At 41.5% G+C, this 20990-nt stretch overlaps 1 protein-coding gene and 1 long non-coding RNA gene across 2 annotated transcripts; one reads left to right on the top strand and one right to left on the bottom strand.

The window, feature by feature from the left end:
- The first annotated feature begins 3204 nt into the window (after nt 1-3204).
- Nucleotides 3205-4080, top strand: LOC125296687. Its single transcript, XR_007193830.1, has 4 exons — nt 3205-3343; nt 3434-3492; nt 3574-3647; nt 3779-4080. It is a non-coding gene; the product is annotated as an uncharacterized LOC125296687 (long non-coding RNA).
- A 10326-nt stretch (nt 4081-14406) lies between these two features.
- LOC125296654 (atrophin-1-like) lies at nt 14407-16950 on the bottom strand. The gene is made up of 3 exons (XM_048246686.1): nt 16681-16950; nt 15899-16169; nt 14407-14888 (listed from the first exon to the last, which is right to left on the bottom strand). The coding sequence occupies exons 1-3, from the start codon at nt 16698-16700 to the stop codon at nt 14556-14558; spliced, it is 624 nt and encodes a 207-aa protein (XP_048102643.1). The 5' UTR covers nt 16701-16950; the 3' UTR covers nt 14407-14555.
- Nucleotides 16951-20990: the final 4040 nt, after the last annotated feature.

The following is a 20990-nucleotide window of genomic DNA, read 5'->3' as shown; positions in this document are numbered from 1 at the left end:
ACATTCTGTGATGATCTATGGGCTTATACGAGGTGTTTTAGATCTGTCTTGGTCATTATAAGGGCCAACTCTGTATGCTATATATCAGGTGTTTTTTAGGACAGTCTAGGGAACCCAAATCTGACATGTATGTGTAATACTTATATGATGTAATAAAATGTAGATATACACTACCGGTTAAAAGTTTGGGGTGGGTCACTTAGAAATTTCCATTCCACTCCATTACAGACAGAATACCAGCTGAGATCAGTTGCATTGTTTTTTTTTTTTAATCAGGGCAGCAGTTTTCAGATTATTTTATGTGCATTGCAAAAGGGTTCTTGACCGTTGTAGAAAGAAATGGCTGATCTTTAATGCAATATCTATATTGCCCATTATCAGCAACCATTCATCCAATGTTCCAAAGGCATATTCTGTTTACTACTCTGATATCATTTTAAAAGGCTAACTGAGAAAACATTGGAAAACCCTTTTGCAATTATGTAAGCACATAATGTAATCTGAAAGTATGGAATGGGAATTTCTAAATAACCCAAAACTTTTGACTGGTAGTGTATCTTATATTGGCCTATAAATAAAATAAAAACATATTGTATAAATGTATGTGCCTACATATATTTTTCATATCTGTATGTGTCATCACACAGTCAGGGCACAGAGACTCAGGACAGGGAGGTAAAGTCAGACTAATTTTAAACGAGCAAACCGGAATACGTTATTATTACACCCGGAACACAAACACACAAAAGATCCAAGGTTATGACGAGTAACTGAAAAGAATCCCAAGCACATAAGATCAGAAAAATGACCTAAACAGGATGGGGTTGACAGACCCAGGAGGAGACCAGGAAGCATACAGGAGCAGGCTGTCAGGCTGAGGAGAGAACACTTCAAGGAAGTCCTTTGTGTCATCACAGATGAGGCCAGACAAAGTCTGAGGAGGAGACTAGTTTGTATGGGGTGCAGATCATCAGTCCATTGGGGAATGTGAAAGGGAGATGGGAGCTGCAGAAGAGGTAGCAGTTTGCGTGGCTGGAGGAGAACTTGGTGTAACTGTGCAACCACAACGTGTCTTACCACAGAAAGCATGTCAGGAAAAAAATGTCCTGTCTTAGTTGTGTAGGGAAAATTGTCTGGAATCTGGTATTTTTTTTCATGGCTTAAAAATATTTGAAAAACAAGATGTACAGATATAAATGTTTTATTCCTTATAGATTGATTTATTCACAGAAGTCTTGTCACTGAACCATTGGGTGAAGAATATGCTTTCTACTCCTGCATTTGTGACCTTAAGTGCAGCTGCACACATGCAGATGTTGTGTTTCCAAAGGCATACTTAGACCAACTGTTGAACAACACCTGACTTCTTGAGAGCACCTTATTGTACACACATTTATTGCAATTTTTGCATTGTGCCCGGGGTGCACATTTACAATGAGGTCCCAGTAGAGCCTTTCTTAGATAAACACACTAATGCCCCCAAAAACGCTTACTTAGACTAACACACACACACACACACACGTCCCCACAAAGCTTTATTTATTTTAACATACAAAGATGTCCCCACAAAACCTCACTCAGATTCACACACACTGATGTTCTCGAGCCAGACCCACATCAAGAGCCATTGGCAGTGCTCAATTCGAGGGGCGGGATAAACGGTTGTCTTTCAAATTCCCTTTACACGCAATAGAATAGGCAACTCTTGAGTCCCATGCGTTTTCCCACCAGCGGAGCTAGCTGGCTAGTTGATCAAACATTTGCCAATTTAAAAAAAACTCGAGTCGCAATTCAGACTGCTGCAGCATCCATCTTATTTATTTTCAAGTAACAGGGAATTCATGCGGAACCGTCACAACTCTGCCGTCTTTATGTTAAGCCCGTCCACATACTCTATAGGCTACAACAGTGTTTTTCAACCTTTTTGTGCCATGGCACACTTTTGACACTTAAAATGTCCCACGGCACACTAACATCCTGTGTGAAAAAAAAAATAAACATACCATAGCCTAAAATTTCAAATAATACACAGATATGGCCTTACTATGGCTTCTATGCAAGACCTGCTCAATAAAACAAGCGCCCTCTGTTTCATTTGTAGGTGACTATATCTAATTTAATTGTTGTTATGAACTGGATATGTGATGATTCTGCGAATACTGGGGGCCCCATTGTACAATGCCTGCATACCACAAATAGTGCAGTCATACAATCAATGAGAGCATGTGGTTCTAAATTCTTTGATGCAACAGTTACTTTTCTGGACCAGTGAGTGACATTTGGGTAATTTTCTGCGGAACACCTAATGATCTGTCACGGCACACTAGTGTGCCCCGGCACCAGGGGCGGAGTGGGGCACTAAAATCCACCGAGAAAATTCTGACGGCACCGGCCCCCCTCCCATCAACAACTCCCCAAACATGCACACACATCAATAGCACAAACAAAATATATAGTGCTAATGCAATTCAACAAGCCAATCAACCAAAACCAGGCACTTTCAATAAATGTGTAAGGAACTAGAGACTGTATGCAACAGTGCAGTATAAAAACAGCTTTGTGGGTGGATAGAAATTTCAAGCATCATGCAAGGACATATCTGGGTATCATAGCACTCCAATAGTTGCCTGTATAAATGTAAAAAAGGCCTAGCCTACAGACAATGTAAACCTAATAACACAGGTAATTAAATAATTGAAAACAAAAAACAGGCACTTTGAATAGGTTTGTACGAGACTGATTAAAGTAAGCATATATAGGCTTACATATAGACAGTTCCAACGAGTTCCACAAACCATTTATCAGCCTGAGTGGCCCACTAATTAGTCATTAGGCTAGGCCTAGGCTACATATCAACATAAGACTAGCTTGTGCTAGTTTCAATAACGTCAATGCTTTAGCTCCGCTAACCTCTCTCTGCCTTCCATCCATATGTAAAACAGCAAGCAACCACGCAAATCCATCGACTGTCAAAACTCCTGTAGCTTTCCTCGTTTGTAGGGTCATGCTATTAGACGAGGGGCCGCTCATTCATCCCCCTACATTTCTGTAAATAGACTTGACCTGCAATCGGTTCATTGGATGAACCAGAAACACATTCCCAGGAGGCTTTGCTCCATTCTAGCTTAGTGTGACGGGTAGGAGTGGGGTAAGGCTAGGCGGTCACCTGATTCATTCACCTGACGTGTCATTCACCTGACGTGTCATTCACGTGACCTGTTGTAGCAGGTAGATAGCTACCGGGTTGCAGGCCCTTTGTTTAAATTGAATGGCGCGGCAAACACAGTGGTGAGAGCACTGTTTTGCGTGTGGATTTTTGGCCGGCGGTGATTTAACAGAGCGGGTAAGGTGAAGTTTATTTTAAAGCCGTTCACGCATAAAGCCGTTTAAGATGCTCACCAGCATTTCGTATCCGTCTGATTTCTACTCACAGTACACTGCAGTCATCCTGCCCGTTTGCTTCCCTGGGCTTTTGTGCAACATTATCTGCAGGTAGTAAAACATTTTCATTGCCTTGTTTGTAACAAACAGTGTCTTACCAACGAATGATTTTGTATGTATTTTAAACCGTAGTTCGCTTGGATTTGTTGGTTCCGAGCAAGAGGTCAGCCGACTAAATGCGTGCAGTTGCGGGGGATTTTAAAGAGGTAAATTAATTAAAGATGTGGTACATTTTAATAAGGGGAATGTATAACTGTTGTGTATTGACTGTGTAACCTATATATCATGTAAACCATGTAGTGGGCAGGAAACTGATGGTTTTGTTTGTGACTTTCAGGAACGACCTGTAGCCACTGTTTTTCCCACCACCATTGATTGTGTAGCCTATCATGTATTGTGATGCCTTACCTAAACCGACGATATAGTGGTAGCTCGTTTGTATAGGTATCCTAGCTCATATCGATAGTATATCCATACTGGTATCTTATTTGATCTAAACCTATCGATAGTATATCCATACTGGTATCTTATTTGATCTAAACCTATTGATAGTCCATCCACACTGGTAGCTTGAGGTCCTATTGATAGCCCACCCACACTGATAGCTGTCGGTGATCCAAACCTAGTCCATTCATACTGGTAGCGATTTAAAGCTTGATTCATACTGGTAAGATCCAAACCTAGGTCCATTCATACTGGTAGGTGCTTTTGATTCAAAGTTAGGTCATTCATACTGGTAGCGTACTTGATCCAAACCTATTGATAGTCCATTCATACTGGTAGCGTGCAGCCATATTAATAGCTTATCCACACGGGTAGTTTGCTTGGTGTCTTAAGCTAGAGTAGCAGCGGTCATACTGGAGCTGTGGCATTAGGCCTATTTACGTATGTGCGTACTTTGTGTGTGACACCACCTCCAAGTTGTGTTTGTTTTCTTTATATTTTGGTGGCTTATTCTTTTCTTTGTTTTCCTTCTCATCCTTGCCATGGTTACGGTGTGTGTGCCCTATTTGGGGGTTGAAACATTTGCTTGAAGATTATGATTTCAATGGTTTGCATTTGTTTTGTCGTGGGTACCCTATACTGAATACGGCTTAATACTACAACAGTATTGATTAGAGTACATCTATCTATTCATCCAGCTTTTATACCATGACAAACTACGTCAAAAAATAAAAGTGCTTTATTTTTGTACAGTCTCCTACTCCATTCATTCAGTTGAATACACCCTAGTGGGGAATTCTGGGTAATCTAGACCTGTGGTTTAATGGTGACTAGGTAAGCTTAATTGTGTAGGAGTCACATTAGGCTTATGTTAATTTAAGTACAAACAAATTAAATTGTCATTTTTTTATTTGTGATTAAAGTTCTGTAACGCCTGAATAAGACAAAAATGAATTAAGATAAAAAACTAAGGCTAGCCTACACAAAAATCAGTATGAGAGAGATGAGTGTGCAGAGTAACCATGAATGACAATTGTGGGCAGCCGTGGCCCACCGGTTAGCACTCTGGACTAGGGGCAGCCGTGGCCCACTGGTTAGCACTCTGGATTTGTAACCGGAGTGTTGCTGGTTCGAGCCCCGACCAGTGGGCTGCGGCTGAAGTGCCCTTGAGCAAGGCACCTAACCCCTCACTGCTCCCCGAGCGCCGGCGTTGTAGCAGGCAGCTCACTGTGTGTTCACTGTGTGCTGTTTGTGTTTCACTAATTCACCGATTGGGTTAAATGCAGAGACCAAATTTCCCTCACGGGATCAAAAAAGTATATATATATATATATATATATATATAGGCCTACAATATACATATAGACAGTGAGCAAGTGGTATAACTATTGATTGGACATCCGACACCTCAACATGTGAATTCGACGATTCGCGGCCGCAATAAGAACTCCATGGGCCGGCCCGCATCACGCAGATTCATCGGCCGGCCCACCAGGAAAACTCTGATCGTCCCGATTGCCACTCCGCCTCTAACACTGGGCTACACGATGTGATTGGCCTGACCGAATTTTTTTTTCCCAGCTCGCAAGCCAATGGAGAGTTGCTAGACTACACTGGCTGCAAATTACATTTGCTGTCACTAGGGTGCTTCTAGATTTCTAGGATAACAAATAACAACAATACACTGTCTCAGGCTTTAAGCAATCTGGCTCTCTTAAGACTACACATCCTGTTCAACTGTCTGTCTCAGGCTTTAAGCAATCTGGCTCTCTTAAGACTACACATCCTGTTCAACTGTCTGTCTCAGGCTTTAAGCAATCTGGCTCTCTTAAGACTACACATCCTGTTCAACTGTCTGTCTCAGGCTTTAAGCACAATCTGGCTCTCTTAAGACTACACATCCTGTTCAACTGTCTGTCTCAGGCTTTAAGCAATCTGGCTCTTTAAGACTACACATCCTGTTCAACTGTCTGTCTCAGGCTTTAAGAATCTGGCTCTCTTAAGACTACATCCTGTTCAACTGTCTGTCTCAGGCTTTAAGCAAATCTGGCTCTCTTAAGACTACACATCCTGTTCAAGTCTGTCTCTCGGGCTTTAAGCAATCTGGCTCTCTTATCCTGTTACAATCCTGTTCTGTCTGTCTCGGGCTTTAAGCACAATCTGGCTCTCTTAAGACTACACATCCTGTTCAACTGTCTGTCTCAGGGCTTTAAGCATACAATCTGGCTCTCTTAAGACTACACATCCTGTTCAACTGTCTGTCTCAGGCTTTAAGCATACAATCTGGCTCTCTTAAGACTACACATCCTGTTCAACTGTCTGTCTCAGGCTTTAAGCATACAATCTGGCTCTCTTAAGACTACACATCCTGTTCAACTGTCTGTCTCAGGCTTTTAAGCATACAATCTGGCTCTCTTAAGACTACACATCCTGTTCAACTGTCTGTCTGTCTCAGCTTTAAGCATACAATCTGGCTCTCTTAAGACTACACATCCTGTTCAACTGTCTGTCTCAGGGCTTTAAGCATACAATCTGGCTCTCTTAAGACTACACATCCTGTTCAACTGTCTGTCTCAGGCTTTAAGCATACAATCTGGCTCTCTTAAGACTACACATCCTGTTCAACTGTCTGTCTCAGGCTTTAAGCATACAATCTGGCTCTCTTAAGACTACACATCCTGTTCAACTGTCTGTCTCAGGCTTTAAGCATACAATCTGGCTCTCTTAAGACTACACATCCTGTTCAACTGTCTGTCTCAGGCTTTAAGCATACAATCTGGCTCTCTTAAGACTACACATCCTGTTCAACTGTCTGTCTCAGGCTTTAAGCATACAATCTGGCTCTCTTAAGACTACACATCCTGTTCAACTGTCTGTCTCAGGCTTTAAGCATACAATCTGGCTCTCTTAAGACTACACATCCAAACAATCTGGCTCTCTTAAGTTCCTGTTCAACTGTCTGTCTCGGGCTTTTAAGCATACAATCTGGCTCTCTTAAGACTACACATCCTGTTCAACTGTCTGTCTCAGGCTTTAAGCATACAATCTGGCTCTCTTAAGACTACAGATCCTGTTCAACTATTTCCTCGATTTTCTAGTTTAAATAAAAATCAACTTAATTTTGCAGTTTTTCTCAGTCGCTTTGGTGCTTTTCTCAGATCAGGATGAAAATTCTCATAACTATTAGTTCAACCTCCACAACATTTAGTCATTTGTGCACATCATAGTAGCAATTTCTCCTATCTCTGAACAAATTGCAAATGCTTTTGAACATGTAATTCAATTCAATTTATTGTGCTTATATAGCGCCAAAACATTACACATGTATCATGGCGCTTTACAGAATGTAGGCAATCAGAGAAAAAGAAAAGAGGGAGAAAAGAAAAGAAGGAAGGCCCATGGGTAACCGGGGTAACAGGGGTAACCGGGGTAACAGGGTAACCGGGGTAACAGGGGAAAAGGGGAAAAACTCCCTAGAATTGGAGATACATATAGGAAGAAACCTCGAGCAGATCCACGACTCAAGGGCCTGACCCGTCTGCCTAGGGTCAATACAGGACAGTAAGGTCTATAACAATGACAAATGCATATGACAGTCAGGTGTGGAGAATAGCACATGGTGTTTAAAGCACCTGAGGTGGAAGTTACAGAAGGTGGGATGATTACATATCCGGTATGATAAAGCATAATCATGATTTAGTGAGAGTGCAAAAGTCCGGCGTCGGAATTGTCCAGGAAAGAAAGTTGTCAGGGGGCCAGTAGTGGGTCAGCAGACAGGCCAGAATCCGGGCAGAGTCGTCATAGGCAGGTGATGGGGCTGTACGGGCCAGGAATCCAGGTAGGGGGACAGTAATACAGCAGTCAAGGATGGGACTTCAGGTGGGATGGGTAAGAGGAGGGCCAGCCACACGGATGGTTGATGACTGGTGGTGATAAACCTCACAAGTGAGGTACAGTAAGGGAGAAGAAAGAGAGCTGTAGAATGGGTTAGTATTACTTGAAATCAATGTGGTCAATCAAAGGTGTCACATGCGGCGTGGCACATGAGAAGTCCATGACGGCACTATGCTATAGCAGCATAACTAAGGCATGGTGAGGGGTAGTCGACACCAGCGCAGGTATGGTCAGTGACCGCCATCTCACGCGCGACTGGGGTGCCAGTCACACGAGGACTCAGCAGGGTGGTCCATTCCAAAATCCCTGAGATGGGTGAAGTTCCACACCGCACCATACCTAACCATGGGAGGCAGTAAAGAGGTATGTTTTAAGTCTAGACTTAAAAATAGGGAGGGTGTCTGCTAATCGTATTGAGGAGGGTAGATTATTCCAGAGGAGGGGTGCGTGATAGCTAAAAGCTCTGCCACCTATTGTCGTTTTTGAGATTCTTGGAATTACAAGAAGGCCAGTATTCTGTGATCGTAACGGTCTGGGCGGGTTATATGAGACTAGGAGATCTTTAATATATTCTGGTGCCTGGCCATTAATGGCTTTGTACGTTAGAAGTAATACTTTGAAGTCAATGCGACTTTTACCAGGCAGTCAATGTAGAGATGCCAGCGTAACATGTATCAGTTGCTTTGTCATGTCAGTCAAAATGAACTATATTTATGGATGCTGAATAGTCATTCCCAATAAAACTAGTTTATAGTCATTACATACAAAATTGGTGAACTACATTACACTACAGTAGTTCAAATTCTGTAGAATTGCAAAGAGCATATACAGTAAAATTGTGAAACGTACATATTCAGTGTCTTGTACTCACTTACTCCCCTAACTACAGCAATTTGTAACTTTACTGTAGTTTTCAAATGACTGTACAAGTACTGTATAGGGCTGTCTTGAGCATTTTCAGGTAGTGTCACGGAGTTCTGACCTTTTTTGCATGGGAAAACACTTAGAGCATAAACTGTCGTAATGAAAACATGACAAAGCCATTTGACTATCTTGTTCATAAACGATGGTGTCAAGACTTCTCATTTTGATGACACTGGCAGTTTTATTGACATAAATGCTTTTGTGGAATGGACTATCCATTTTGAGCAAGTGACGTGCTTTTGCAGGTTATCCACTAGGTTTTGCAGTTTGCACTAATTGTTTTGAGAAATGCACTAACTGCTGTGCAAATGTTAATAGTGATGTGAGAAAAGCACCAAAGCGACTGAGAAAAACTAATTAGGAATAAAAAGATCATTAAATTATGTGTAGACCTCACACAGTTCCTGATAGTTACCACTAGTTAGAGACATTATTCTGAAACACCTTTTGGCACAATGTTATGCTCCTATAGATCTACATATTGTAATTAATTTTAATTAGGAATACAAAGATAACTAGAAAATGTAAAAGTTACATAAAATGCAAAACAAGCTTTTATTTGGAAACAGTTGGCGAGACTCATGATAGATAGATCGATCCCCAAGGGGAAATTCAAGGTCTCAGTAGCATACAGACATCACACACAACATGCACTTACAGCAGAAAACGTAATATACAAATAAAAAAACACTGTACAATAGAGACAGTAGAAGATAAAAAAAACACTAAATATACTATATAAACTAAATCAAATATCAACATAGTGTGCTTAAGGATGATCACACATTACAGGGCAGGGACTGAGCCTGTAATTCAGAGTGCAGTTGAGGATGATCGCTTCCTTGTTGTCCCTGTCAAGGGTGCCATGGTCGTGGACCCCTCAACAGACACAAGCAAGATGCAATATACAGTTGAAGTAATATGGACATATAAGAGAATAATGTATAATGTAGACAAGATAATATAACAAAACGATGTCAGTGCAAGAATAGGTTGAGGTAAAAGGGTTACAGCCATTGGTCAAGTATTGAGAATAAGGTATTAAGCATCAAGTACGGCCATAGTCCAGGAGGAAGGGGGGGGGGGGTTGTGGAAATGTGCTAATATAGCATGTAAACAGACTATGCAGAGGGGGGGTGCAAATGTGCAAATGTGCTAATAAAGCTAATATAGCATGTAACAGACTATGCAGAGGGGGTTGTGCAAATGTGCTAATATAGCATGTAAACAGACTATGCAGAGAAGTCTATCTCTCCTCTACCCTTAAGTGAGGCGTTGAACAGTTCAATGGCCCTGGGGACAAATGACTGAGTCTGTCAGTTGTGCATGACAGTGAGCGAAGTCTCCAGCTGATCAGGCTCTTGTGCTTTACAATAGTGCTATGTAGTGCATGACATTCATTATCCAAGATGCTGATCAGTTTGTTCAGGGTCCTTTTGTCTAATATTGAAGTGATGCCCTCCAGTTCGGCTCCCACGACAGAGCCAGCTTTCCTTGCCAGCTTTCCTTACCAGCCTATCTAGTCGCCCAGCATCCTTCTTCTTTGTGCTTCCTCCCCAGCATACCACAGCATAGAAGAGGACGCTGGCAACAACAGACTGGTAAAACATCCTGAGGAGCTTACTGCAGACATTGAAGGACCGCAGCCTCCTCAGGAAGTACAGCCTGCTCTGCCCTTTCTTGTAGAGTGCTTCAGTATTGGCTGACCAGTCCAGTTTATTGTCCAGTTGTAAGCCCAGATACTTGTAGTGTTTACCACCTCAACATTGACCCCATCAATGGAGACTGGCAGCAGAACGGGCTTTGGTCTTTGAAGTGTTGAGTTGAAGGTGGTTGAGTTTGCACCATTGCACAAAGTCCTCCACCAGGCTCCTGTACTCCTCCTCTTGTTCGTCCCTGATACACCCCACAGTTGCAATATCATCAGAGAACTTCTGCATGTGGCATGACTCGGTGTTATAACAGAAGTCAGATGTGTACAGGGTGAACAGGACTGGAGAGCGCACAGTTCCCTGTGGAGCTCCGGTGCTGCTGATCACAGTGTCAGAGAGACAGTTCTTCAGTCTCACGAAGTGTGGCCGATGATGACAACTGACAGTTGATATGGCTGAACAGTTAAATAGTTGAGTAGTTTAAATAGTTAAATTATTTAATAGTGAATTATTGTAGTGAGGACATTTATTTTGAAACAGTTGTGGGCAGAGGAAATGGTTGAACAGGATCTGTAGTCTTAAGAGAGCCAGATTGTATGCTTAAAGCCTGAGACAGAGTATATAGTTTAAAAGTTGAATGTAGATAGTGTAATGGATGTTGATAGGCAGATCGTTTAATGGATGTTGATAGATAGTTTAATGGGTGGATGAGTGAATGGTTTGAAGAGGATGAATGGACAGGAAGTTGGATGGCATGTGCCTTGTATCCTTGTAGAATGGAGAGACACAGAGAGAGTTGGCCTAGTTGAGCAGAAAGCAGTTGATACAGGTGCAATCAGTTTAACTGGCTCTTTGATGGAGCTGATACAGGTGCAAATCAATTTAATTAGCGCATTGTGATGTCATAATGCCAATGCAAAGTCTATGGGGGAAAATAAGCTTGTTTTTTGTTAATATCTGAAAAACTATAAAATTTACAAAAGTGAAAAATAAATTGCTTAAGTGTCCTTTTCAAGACCTAGATTACAAAGTTTGAACAAAGTTTCTGCGTTAAACGGTTGAAACAGAATTAGACGCAGAAATTTTGGTTAGAAGAAGAAGAAGACTTCCGATAACAAAACAATGCATTTTCATGCACTGTAATTAAATTCCCACTATGTGTTTAAAAATCACACAGTTTCTGATAGTCACCACTAGGTGGAGACATTATTATGAAACACCTTTTGGCCTTTTCAGGTTGCCCGAGTGAGTGAATTCACCTGGAGGTCACATGACTCGTTTGTGGAGTATCTAAACCAGAGACTTTCTAATGAGGAGACACAGCACTCAAAAAATCCTCCATGGAAATGCATGGGGCTAGTTTGTAACGCCAATATGGCCATTGTCTACACATATCCCACCCCTTCCTCGGCAAAACATCGAGAATACATTGAGCCAATCATGTGGTGTGAATGTGAATACATTGAGCCAATCATATGGTGTGTTGTTACATTGAGCCAGACATCGTGCCAATCATGTGTTGTGAACTTCGCCGCTGGAGCAAGATTGGTGTCGTGAAGCCTTAGCGCCTGCCAAGCATTTCTGCCGAAAGGATGCCCGATGAGTGCCCAAAAAGCGTTGCAATATGGCCGCCGAGTGGAGGGACTTGCCTAAAAGGACTTTGTCTAAACTGGGTTGAGACTGACTTCGTTGCTTAAACATGAGGTCTGTGAATTTGTGTGCGGTGGACCTCTCTCAGCTGGATTTCCTTGTGTAATACTTTCCTGTTTGAAATCTTTTTGTGGACTGAATATTGTTTTCTGTGGAGTACACCCTTATGTTTGTGGAATTACTTCTCTTACTGGATGAATTTATCTCTTTGAGAACCGAAGACTCTTGTTTCTCTTGCACATACTTGTTTGGAAGTGGGTGGCATTTAAAATGATGAAACAGATTCGACATTCTGTTACCTGCTGCAGCCATGGCTACTGGTTTGCTTATCGGACTTGTAACCGGAGGGTTGCCGGTTCAAACCCCGACCAGTAGGAACGGCCGATGTGCTCTTGAGCAAAGCACCTAACCCCTCACTGCTCCCCGAGCGCCGCTGTTGTTGCAGGCAGATCACTGCGCTGGGATTAGTGTGTGCTTCACCTCACTGTGTGTTCACTGTGTGCTGAGTGTGTTTCACTAATTCACGGATTGGGATAAATGCAGAGACCAAATTTCCCTCACAGGATCAAAAGAGTATATTTTATATTTATACCTTTTTTGCATAGTTTTATTGCACCGCTTGCTCAACATCCTCCAGGAGAAATAAAAAAAAAACTGGCATGTCTGATTCCTTGCTGTTTCGTTTCTGAACCAATTCATCCCCTTCCATTTTCTACTAAACTTACTAGCTTGCTATTTTCGAACAACACAGCCGCTGTCATTTTGCAGCTCTTGAACTGATCTTGCCTCTAGTCTAATTTCAGACCTAGACATCACACCTTCTTCTGATTGCTCTAGATTGGTTGATGGGTGATGGATGGATTGGTTGATTGATTGGTTGATTATTTTCACTTAGTTACTGAGAGGGAGATAGGGCAACTGGAGAGAGATAGGAAGACGAAACGCCAAACAAGTGTTGCTTCTTTTTTTTCTTTTTTTTTTTTTAAAAAGACAAATTTGCAATATAATAATAACAATTTGCAATATAATAATATAATGTATTTCACATTCTCCGACGCAAACATATGGGCATTTGTGGGTGGGTAACAGGTAGGCTGTTGGAGGTGCAAACCAAAGCTGCATTGCCATTGAGATCACATAGAAGGGAGCTGGCTCAAGGGCTATAAAAGTATTTTTTCCATGTCATTTGTATGAAACCACTTTTTATAGCTATCCATGTGTGTTCACTTCTGGCACCTTGGTTATCATTTTGGTAACTATGAGCTATTTGACGTCTTATACAATAAACAAAACCAAGGTGCCTAATGTTGAGTTACTTTGATCTTGAGTTTTGAGTGGTCTGTGATGTAAGCTTTTGTGAAAGAATGGAACAGAGACATATCTAGTATATTTGAGATACCGCGCCCACCCCTAATCTGATGGCTTTCGCAAAACTAGAGGTACATGAAAGAACCAAATATGCTGCAATAGTCTGAAATGGATGTGAAGACACACACGCAATGCATGCTCAGTCTCAGATGCCTTTGACACACACTCTACCCACATCACACACATGCACATAAGCAAATTTTTTAAAAATGCATGCTCAATGTCTCAGATGCTTTTGACACACACTCGATTTTGGTAATACACAAACATTTGTATGTAATACACATGGTATTATTTGGTAATACACAAACATTTGTATGTAATACACATGGTATTATTTGATGTAATACACATGGTATTATTTGATGATGTAATACACATGGTATTATTTGATGATGGAGATAAAAAAAAAAACACCACTGGGTGGTTTAAACTCGGTGGTCACTGGTGGTGGTGACTTCATCACTGGTCTTCTGTCCATAGGAATTGGAACCCTCCTTGGGATGAGAGATGGCGCATCACCATAGCGATCATGGAATGTTATGGCGAGGCATCAGTGTTCTGTTCTGTTTAGGGGTTTGTGAGTGAAACACCAGCCCAGTGTCAAAAAGAAACAAGCAAACCAAGCCATAATTGCCAATGGAATTACTATCTCAGCTGTGACTGTCCAAAGAATATCCTTGTTTTTGGTTGTGTCCCATAGACGGCAAAGCCAGCTTTTGCTCCTTTCCAAAGGCATGAGCACAATCATGAGATGAAAACTGTCTTTGGCATCCATCCCTTGCTATTGATACCATCTAGTATGCCAGTTGCATACTGTTGCATGGGGCAGCCGTGGCCTACTGGTTAGGGCATCAGGCTTGTAACCGAAGGGTTGCCGGTTTGATCCTCGACCATTAGGAAAAATGTGGGCAAGGCACCTAACCCCTCACTGCTCCCCGAGCGCCGCTGTAGAAGGCAGCTCACTGCGCCGGGTTAATGTGTGCTTCACCTCACTGTGTGCTGAGTGTGTTTCACTAATTCACGGACTGGGATAAATGCAGAGACCAAATCTCCCTCACGGGACTCAAAAGAGTATTTATACTTTATACTTTGCTTTTTGTTGAAGAAAAACGCGTCCTTATTTTGGTGTAAACAGCACGCATGGTGTGCAGATTCTCCTGCCAGTCCCATCTGGCAACCCTAGAGTCTGGTCACCTCTATGTGGACGAGTGTTTGGGGGCAGGGCAGCGCAGCACCACTACTGCTGGAGAGGGTACGGGGGCAGCACCACTGCTGCTGGAGAGGGTACGGGGGCAGCTCGTGAGTGGGAGGCTCAGACACCACTGTGTGTTGGTGTTGTGCTTGGTGCCGCTGAGGCTCAGACACCACTGTGTGTTGGTGTTGTGCTTGGTGCCGCTGAGGCTCAGACACCACTGTGTGTTGGTGTTGTGCTTGGTGCTGCTGGTCGAAACAGATCTCTGAGTAGGAGGGTGGTGCACCGTCCTGGAAATCTGACTCTGCAGGTTGACCGTCCTGCACAAACACAAAACATCATAAACATACCAGACTTGTTTCTCTCCACAAAAATTACATATTCCACCCATCCATCATTATCATTCAGTTAATTAGCTGCTGATCCTTGTCTTACATCCTTATTCTTATCTCATATCCTATTAACCAGCATATTGGCCCAGTCAGCATCTACATCTAACATGTAAGATTCCCTTAGCACAAGATGGATGTGGTCTGTATGTTTTAGCTGTCCTAACGCATCTGGTGGATTGGATATGGTTTTACCATACGCCAGAGGCGAGAGTGAGCATGAGTGAGCATGAATTCATCTGATTTCCCATTGACAGTCAGTTATATCATATCTGTTAGAAAACGCAACATAACCTGGGGTGATACCAGGGTATTATTTAAAGTGGGGTGGTACCAGGGTATATAATTGACCCCAGGGAGTTGTTCTGCATTAAAACACATCAAATAAGCCGTGGAGACAGTATTTTTCGTTGATCAACCACTACAGAGCTTGCTCCGGTATACACTGTAACCCCAAATTCGCAAACAGTGGATTGGCTAAGGGCCATGAGTGAAACGCTTACCAAAATAGGATTTTTTAACCAGTAATATTGTTCAAAACAGCACCAAACCTCATCAGTAGCTTGCTGAGGGTCCCTACACATAAAACGAAGCACCAAGTTTATACAGAGTATTTTTCAATTGGCCTTATTCACCCGGCGGCCAGAACGAGGCAACAGGGTACACTTGCCATTACACCTCAGTCCAGCAGATGGTGCTAATGCACTCCGTTTGCAAAAAAAGCTCACCGAAAAAGAAGGGTTCGCTGGCTCTGCAGGTAGACCGCTCTTCTTCTTCAGTGAGTTTTTTTTTTTTTGTTTGCAAACGGAGTGCATTACCTCCACTATCTGCTGCACTGAGGTGTAATGGCAAGTGTACCCTGTAGCCTCGCTCTGGCCTCCGAGTGAATAAAGTGAATTAAGAAGTCCCCATCAACCTTTCCCATAGTTATTATAGCTGACCTTTGGGTAGGGAGGAGGCAGGTCAAGCTGGAGGGAACTATACGATGGTGGAGCGAAATGCTCCTCCTCCGGCTCAGCTGCGAGAGGTCCCTCTCGCTCTGGGGCGTCCCAGTTCTCCAAGGGGCGCCAGGACAGGAGACGAACCCCAGCACACTCATCACCTGTAGCCTGGGCCCGCAGCAGAGCCGGGCTTGGCTTGGACAGGCAGCGCCGGTGCAAGAAATAGGCTAGTCTGATAGCTATCACAAATACAGAGAACGCTACAATAACCCTATAGAAAGACCGAGGAAAGAGAAAGAGGAGGACAGTGGCCTGTTAAACTCTGAGCCAGACTGAAAACAACAAAAACATACTGTGACAATAACAAAAGCAATTGTGTTGGAAACAACACAAACTGTGTTGTCCGCATCTGGACACAGATGTGTTTTAAAAAAATGCAAGTTGTGTTGTTTTCAACATTCGTTTTAAGAGTGTGTCCATCCTAGAAGTACAGTAGGCCCTCACACATCTCCAAGTGTTATTCGACAAAACACATAGCATAACCCCCCTGCCTCCAATGCTTTGACACAATTGTCATGCCAGTTAAAGCCAGTCTGGTTATGTCACATTAAAACTAAACTGTGGACATTGCTTCACCAATCACATATAGGCCTACAGTATGAATCACTATGAGTCACCTGTAGACAAACAAACATGGGAATGGAATTTGTGAATATTTGCTGACCTGTGGCTATTGTACAAAAAAACGCACTACAATGAGATGGGAAAAGATGCCTACATACCACTCTTCAGTTGTCAGCATGACCTTAAATCTGTGAAATGTAATGTTTACTTTGACATATCCAGCATAGTTCCCCTGTAGAACACCATTGATTTGAAATGAAGTGTGGTATCCTTCGACTCAAGTGCGCAAATCTTTCCAACAAATAGTCCTAACAGAATAGATCTAAATATATATGAAACACGTATGAAACCGTTTCCAGAATTAGCTTAGCCTGCGTCCCCGCCGTCTCTAGATTCCCAAGAGAGCAGAAACTTCCGAGTCGACCTACTTTCACAAAGTAACCCTAGTGCTGCTAATCTCTTGAATGAAGCCCGTGGACTTTGTAACACGCACCTGCAATATAATTGTGTGACGTTGGGGTGATTTGCTTCCCGTCACCAAATGTGGAAAATGGGAAATATACCTAGACCTTTTAAATTGTTAACCTCCTAAAAGACGCAGTCTATGATGACCTCCTTTCTTTCGTCTTCATATCGTGTGAGTCTGCTATAGCCTATTGCCTTAAAATGTTTTACAATTAATGCAGCGCATTTACAAGTGCCGACCATTTCACAAGATGGCGCCATTGCACTGTGACTGCGCAGCCTAACGTGTTGCTGCTTCACATCAAGCCTGATATACTTGAAATTACTGCATACTGCATATCAATGTAAATATACAGGTCACACAAGCACAAGTTTAAACTTCATGTAACTGTTAAGACTATATAAATATACAACACAACTACCTCTATTTTTTTTTTATATATATGTCCTATATTTCTATTTTGATACATACATGTTCTATATTTCAGTCTTGCACTTCAATTTAATGTTTATTGTCTATGGCTATGTCTATAGTATGTCTATGTCTGTATTTAAAGCATGTCTATGTCTGCATGGGAAAGTAAGAAACGAAATTTCAATTCTTTGTATGACCAGTGCATGTAAAGAAATTGACAATAAAAGCCGACTTGACTTGACTTGACTTGACATTGTGTAAACCAAATTACGTTGAAAATCCAAGGCTATCGTTAGACTTTTTCAGATGATGAAGCATCTTTGTGTTTTTCACGTTTGTTGTTACAGGGTTGATATTTGCGCAATGGAAGGCACAGGGTTCCCAAGGTTACTGCTGGTCTGCATGTCAGTGATTCTTGAGATTAGGGACAAAACAGGTTTACATTTTCTAAAATAATATTTTGAAGATTTTCAAAAGCTATTAACACATCATTGTTAAATGTAGCTTTGGCTATCTAACCATGTTTTGGTTCAACCTCCCAGTTGTATATTTTCTTTTAATAAATTACATGTTTGCTGGACTCGCACTCGATTTTTGTCAACACCATCAGACACATAGAAATGTCTATTTGTGGGAAGTTATTCAAAAAAATAATTTTATAGTTTGACTTATCAGTCTCTTGATTCTCTTAACAATGCACACAGGTTTTGAAATTAATCATATCACAAGTCAGAAAAGTCAGTGTTTAATGCATACAGTTTTGGTTGTACAGGTTTTAAAGTTTTGTTTTTAACCTTCATAATAAACAGTGATATTTAGAAGCATAAAAAATACACATGAACTTTGGAAATGTATTGGTTTAATGGACAAATATCCTTGAGGGAACAGATCAGCTATTCTTTAAAAAAAAAAAAAAAAAACAATGGAAAGTCCATCTGACTGAGTTGACAATATCAACTAAGGGACATTTTACATTCAAAATTACTATTGAACCCTCACAAATACCAAGAATACGTAACGACTCACATGTTCCTCTTCACCATCCATCCATTACCTTGGCAGATATGCAGTGTCTATAAAAAAATATTCACCCCCTTGGATATTTCCCCATTTACTGCTTAAATGAAATCTTGATCAATTTAATTTGTCCCTTTTTACAATAATTTACAAAAAAAACCCTCTTTAATGTCAAAGTAAAAGCAGATTTAAACAAATGTACAAAACACTGATGGTGTTGACACAAATTCTGATGGTGTTGACATCTGACAGTATATTTTCCTCTTATATCACATGTGACATGTCAGGTGTTAATAGATGGATATTAAATACACAAGATATGAAAAACTTACCAGAACTAGAAAGGTATCATGACATGAAGAAGAACTAGGAAGTGCTAAAGGGGTCCTCTTTGTCAGTGGCGTAACAAGCCAACACCGGGCCCCCCTTCTACAGCACGTGATAACGCAATGTCCACGAGTAGGCTACCATGAATAGGACAGGATAGGATCCTTGAGACACAGCATATAAGAGATGAGATGACTGACAAAATCAGGAGTAGGCTACACGCACCACAAAAACAAAAATACTGGTGAAGGCGCACAACACATGAAAAAACACTGCTGGTTAGGCTACTATATGAAATTGCATTAATGATAAGTCATTATGTTATGCTAAATCGTTCATTTAGCCACAAATATATCACTAGTGCATAACAGAACTGCCGTCTGCCCTCTTTGACTGAGCTGCCCCCCTTACAAAAAAAAAAAAAAAAATTTATATATATATATATAACGTAATTTTGATATTCTTAGAAAGCGAAAGTAGGCTATGTGTGAGCGCAGATAGGTGCGTCCGATGTATCAGCTGGAATAGTGATGTGAGTCGCCAAGCAGAGGTGATGGATGTCACAGGTGAGCTACATGAAACTTTGAGAATTCCAATTCAAATTATGTTAGGAAAAAACGGTGAGTATCCTAGTGTAGCAAGAACCGTATCCCAGCTAACACAGTTACGTCGCCGTTACGTGGCGGTTACGTAACTTTATGACCAAACATACGTTGCCGCAACGTAAGTTCTAACGTTGCCGATACGTGCGGGTGAAAGACGCGATTACGTTGCCGCAACATATCTTGGCAACGTTTCTCGTACGTAACCGCCACGTAACCGCCAGGTCGCGGCAACCAAAAGACATACTGGCGACATTGTAGCAACCTTCTTGAAAAAGGTTGCCATAATGTCGCCAGCACGTTAGGGCGGATCTGCATGTGCAGTCCTCATTTGCCCTTTATAGAATCCACAAAATCTAGTTGTCTGAAAATAGACAAGCCACATTCATATACCTGCATTTGGCTAGTGGCTGTTGCTAATGTTGACCCCAAGCCTATTCAAGACAACTGTACTAACAAATATAAATTTATTATGACTGCCACGCAGCGAAGCAGGTGCGGTCAGAGAGTTCTCATTTGCCCTTAATAGAACCCACAAAATCTAGTTGAGAGAGCCTAGACAAGCCACATTCATGTTTTACCTGCATTTTGACTGATGGGTGTTGCTAATGTTGAGCCTATTCAAAAGAATTCATTCATTCCGGGCCCGTAAGCAACCGCGTACCCTGCTTACCGATAGTTACGCCCCTGCTCTTTGTTTTAGCTGCCCACAATTATTCCTGATTTTTATCATTATAAAAAAAAGTCTGAAGGTGTTGACCAAAACTCCGACACAAGTTCAACTGACTGATTTAATACATATACAATTTCAAACTTTTGATACTGATAAAATGATTTACATAAATATATACATTATAATCATTATGATACATTTTGCAATACTTTTAGATATGTTTATGGTATGTTGAAGTGAGGAAATCTGCTTCCGGACATGGGGTTTTCCAGGCACTGACTACATTCTATATCATTTAGAGAAAAAAATATTTATGAGGCAACATGAAATCATGCCTTGTTGTGCAACCCTTGTCCTGATTTAAGATTTTGAATAGCTTTTCAAATTAATATTGTTCATATTTTTACCCCCAAACCTTGTTTTATCTGGCGGACATGTTTTGTCCCTACAGTAATCTCAAGAATCACTGATGTCCATGTTTGTTGGACATTCTGGTGCAACTGAGGTAGCAACACCTGCAAGCATCAAAAATTGCCATCTGAATTGCCATCTAAAGAATGTGTAAATTCATAACAATACACTGTTTGAACACTGATCTTTTATTACTTTCTTTTATTTTCTAAACAGTGTTGTGGAGACTGGTGCTGATAAGTTGCGGAACGGTGGCAGCGCTAGCATAACGCTAGCGTTGAACAAGCTGAGCGTTGAACTTGGTTCAACTTTCAACTTTTTTTTTGCCAGCGTATTCAATTGTCAACCGTTTGTGCTAATTAGGAACGAGATGGAACTTATGGTCTGAGCTCTGCGTTGTGCTTGTCGTTGCCGTTTGCCGCTGGCCAATGTGATCCCCACCTTAATCTGTAGATTTGGTACTTCTCTCACACCATGAAGTATAGTGTTTTCAGAGAAATATTTTTGCAGGTGATTCAACACATCTCGTTATTCATAAAAAAACACACACAAAGACTA

The sequence above is a fragment of the Alosa alosa genome, chromosome 6 (assembly GCF_017589495.1).
Source record: "Alosa alosa isolate M-15738 ecotype Scorff River chromosome 6, AALO_Geno_1.1, whole genome shotgun sequence".
Classification (NCBI taxonomy): Eukaryota; Metazoa; Chordata; class Actinopteri; order Clupeiformes; family Clupeidae; genus Alosa; species Alosa alosa.
Note: the sequence above shows the minus strand (reverse complement) of the source record. Positions and strands in the feature narration are given on the sequence as shown.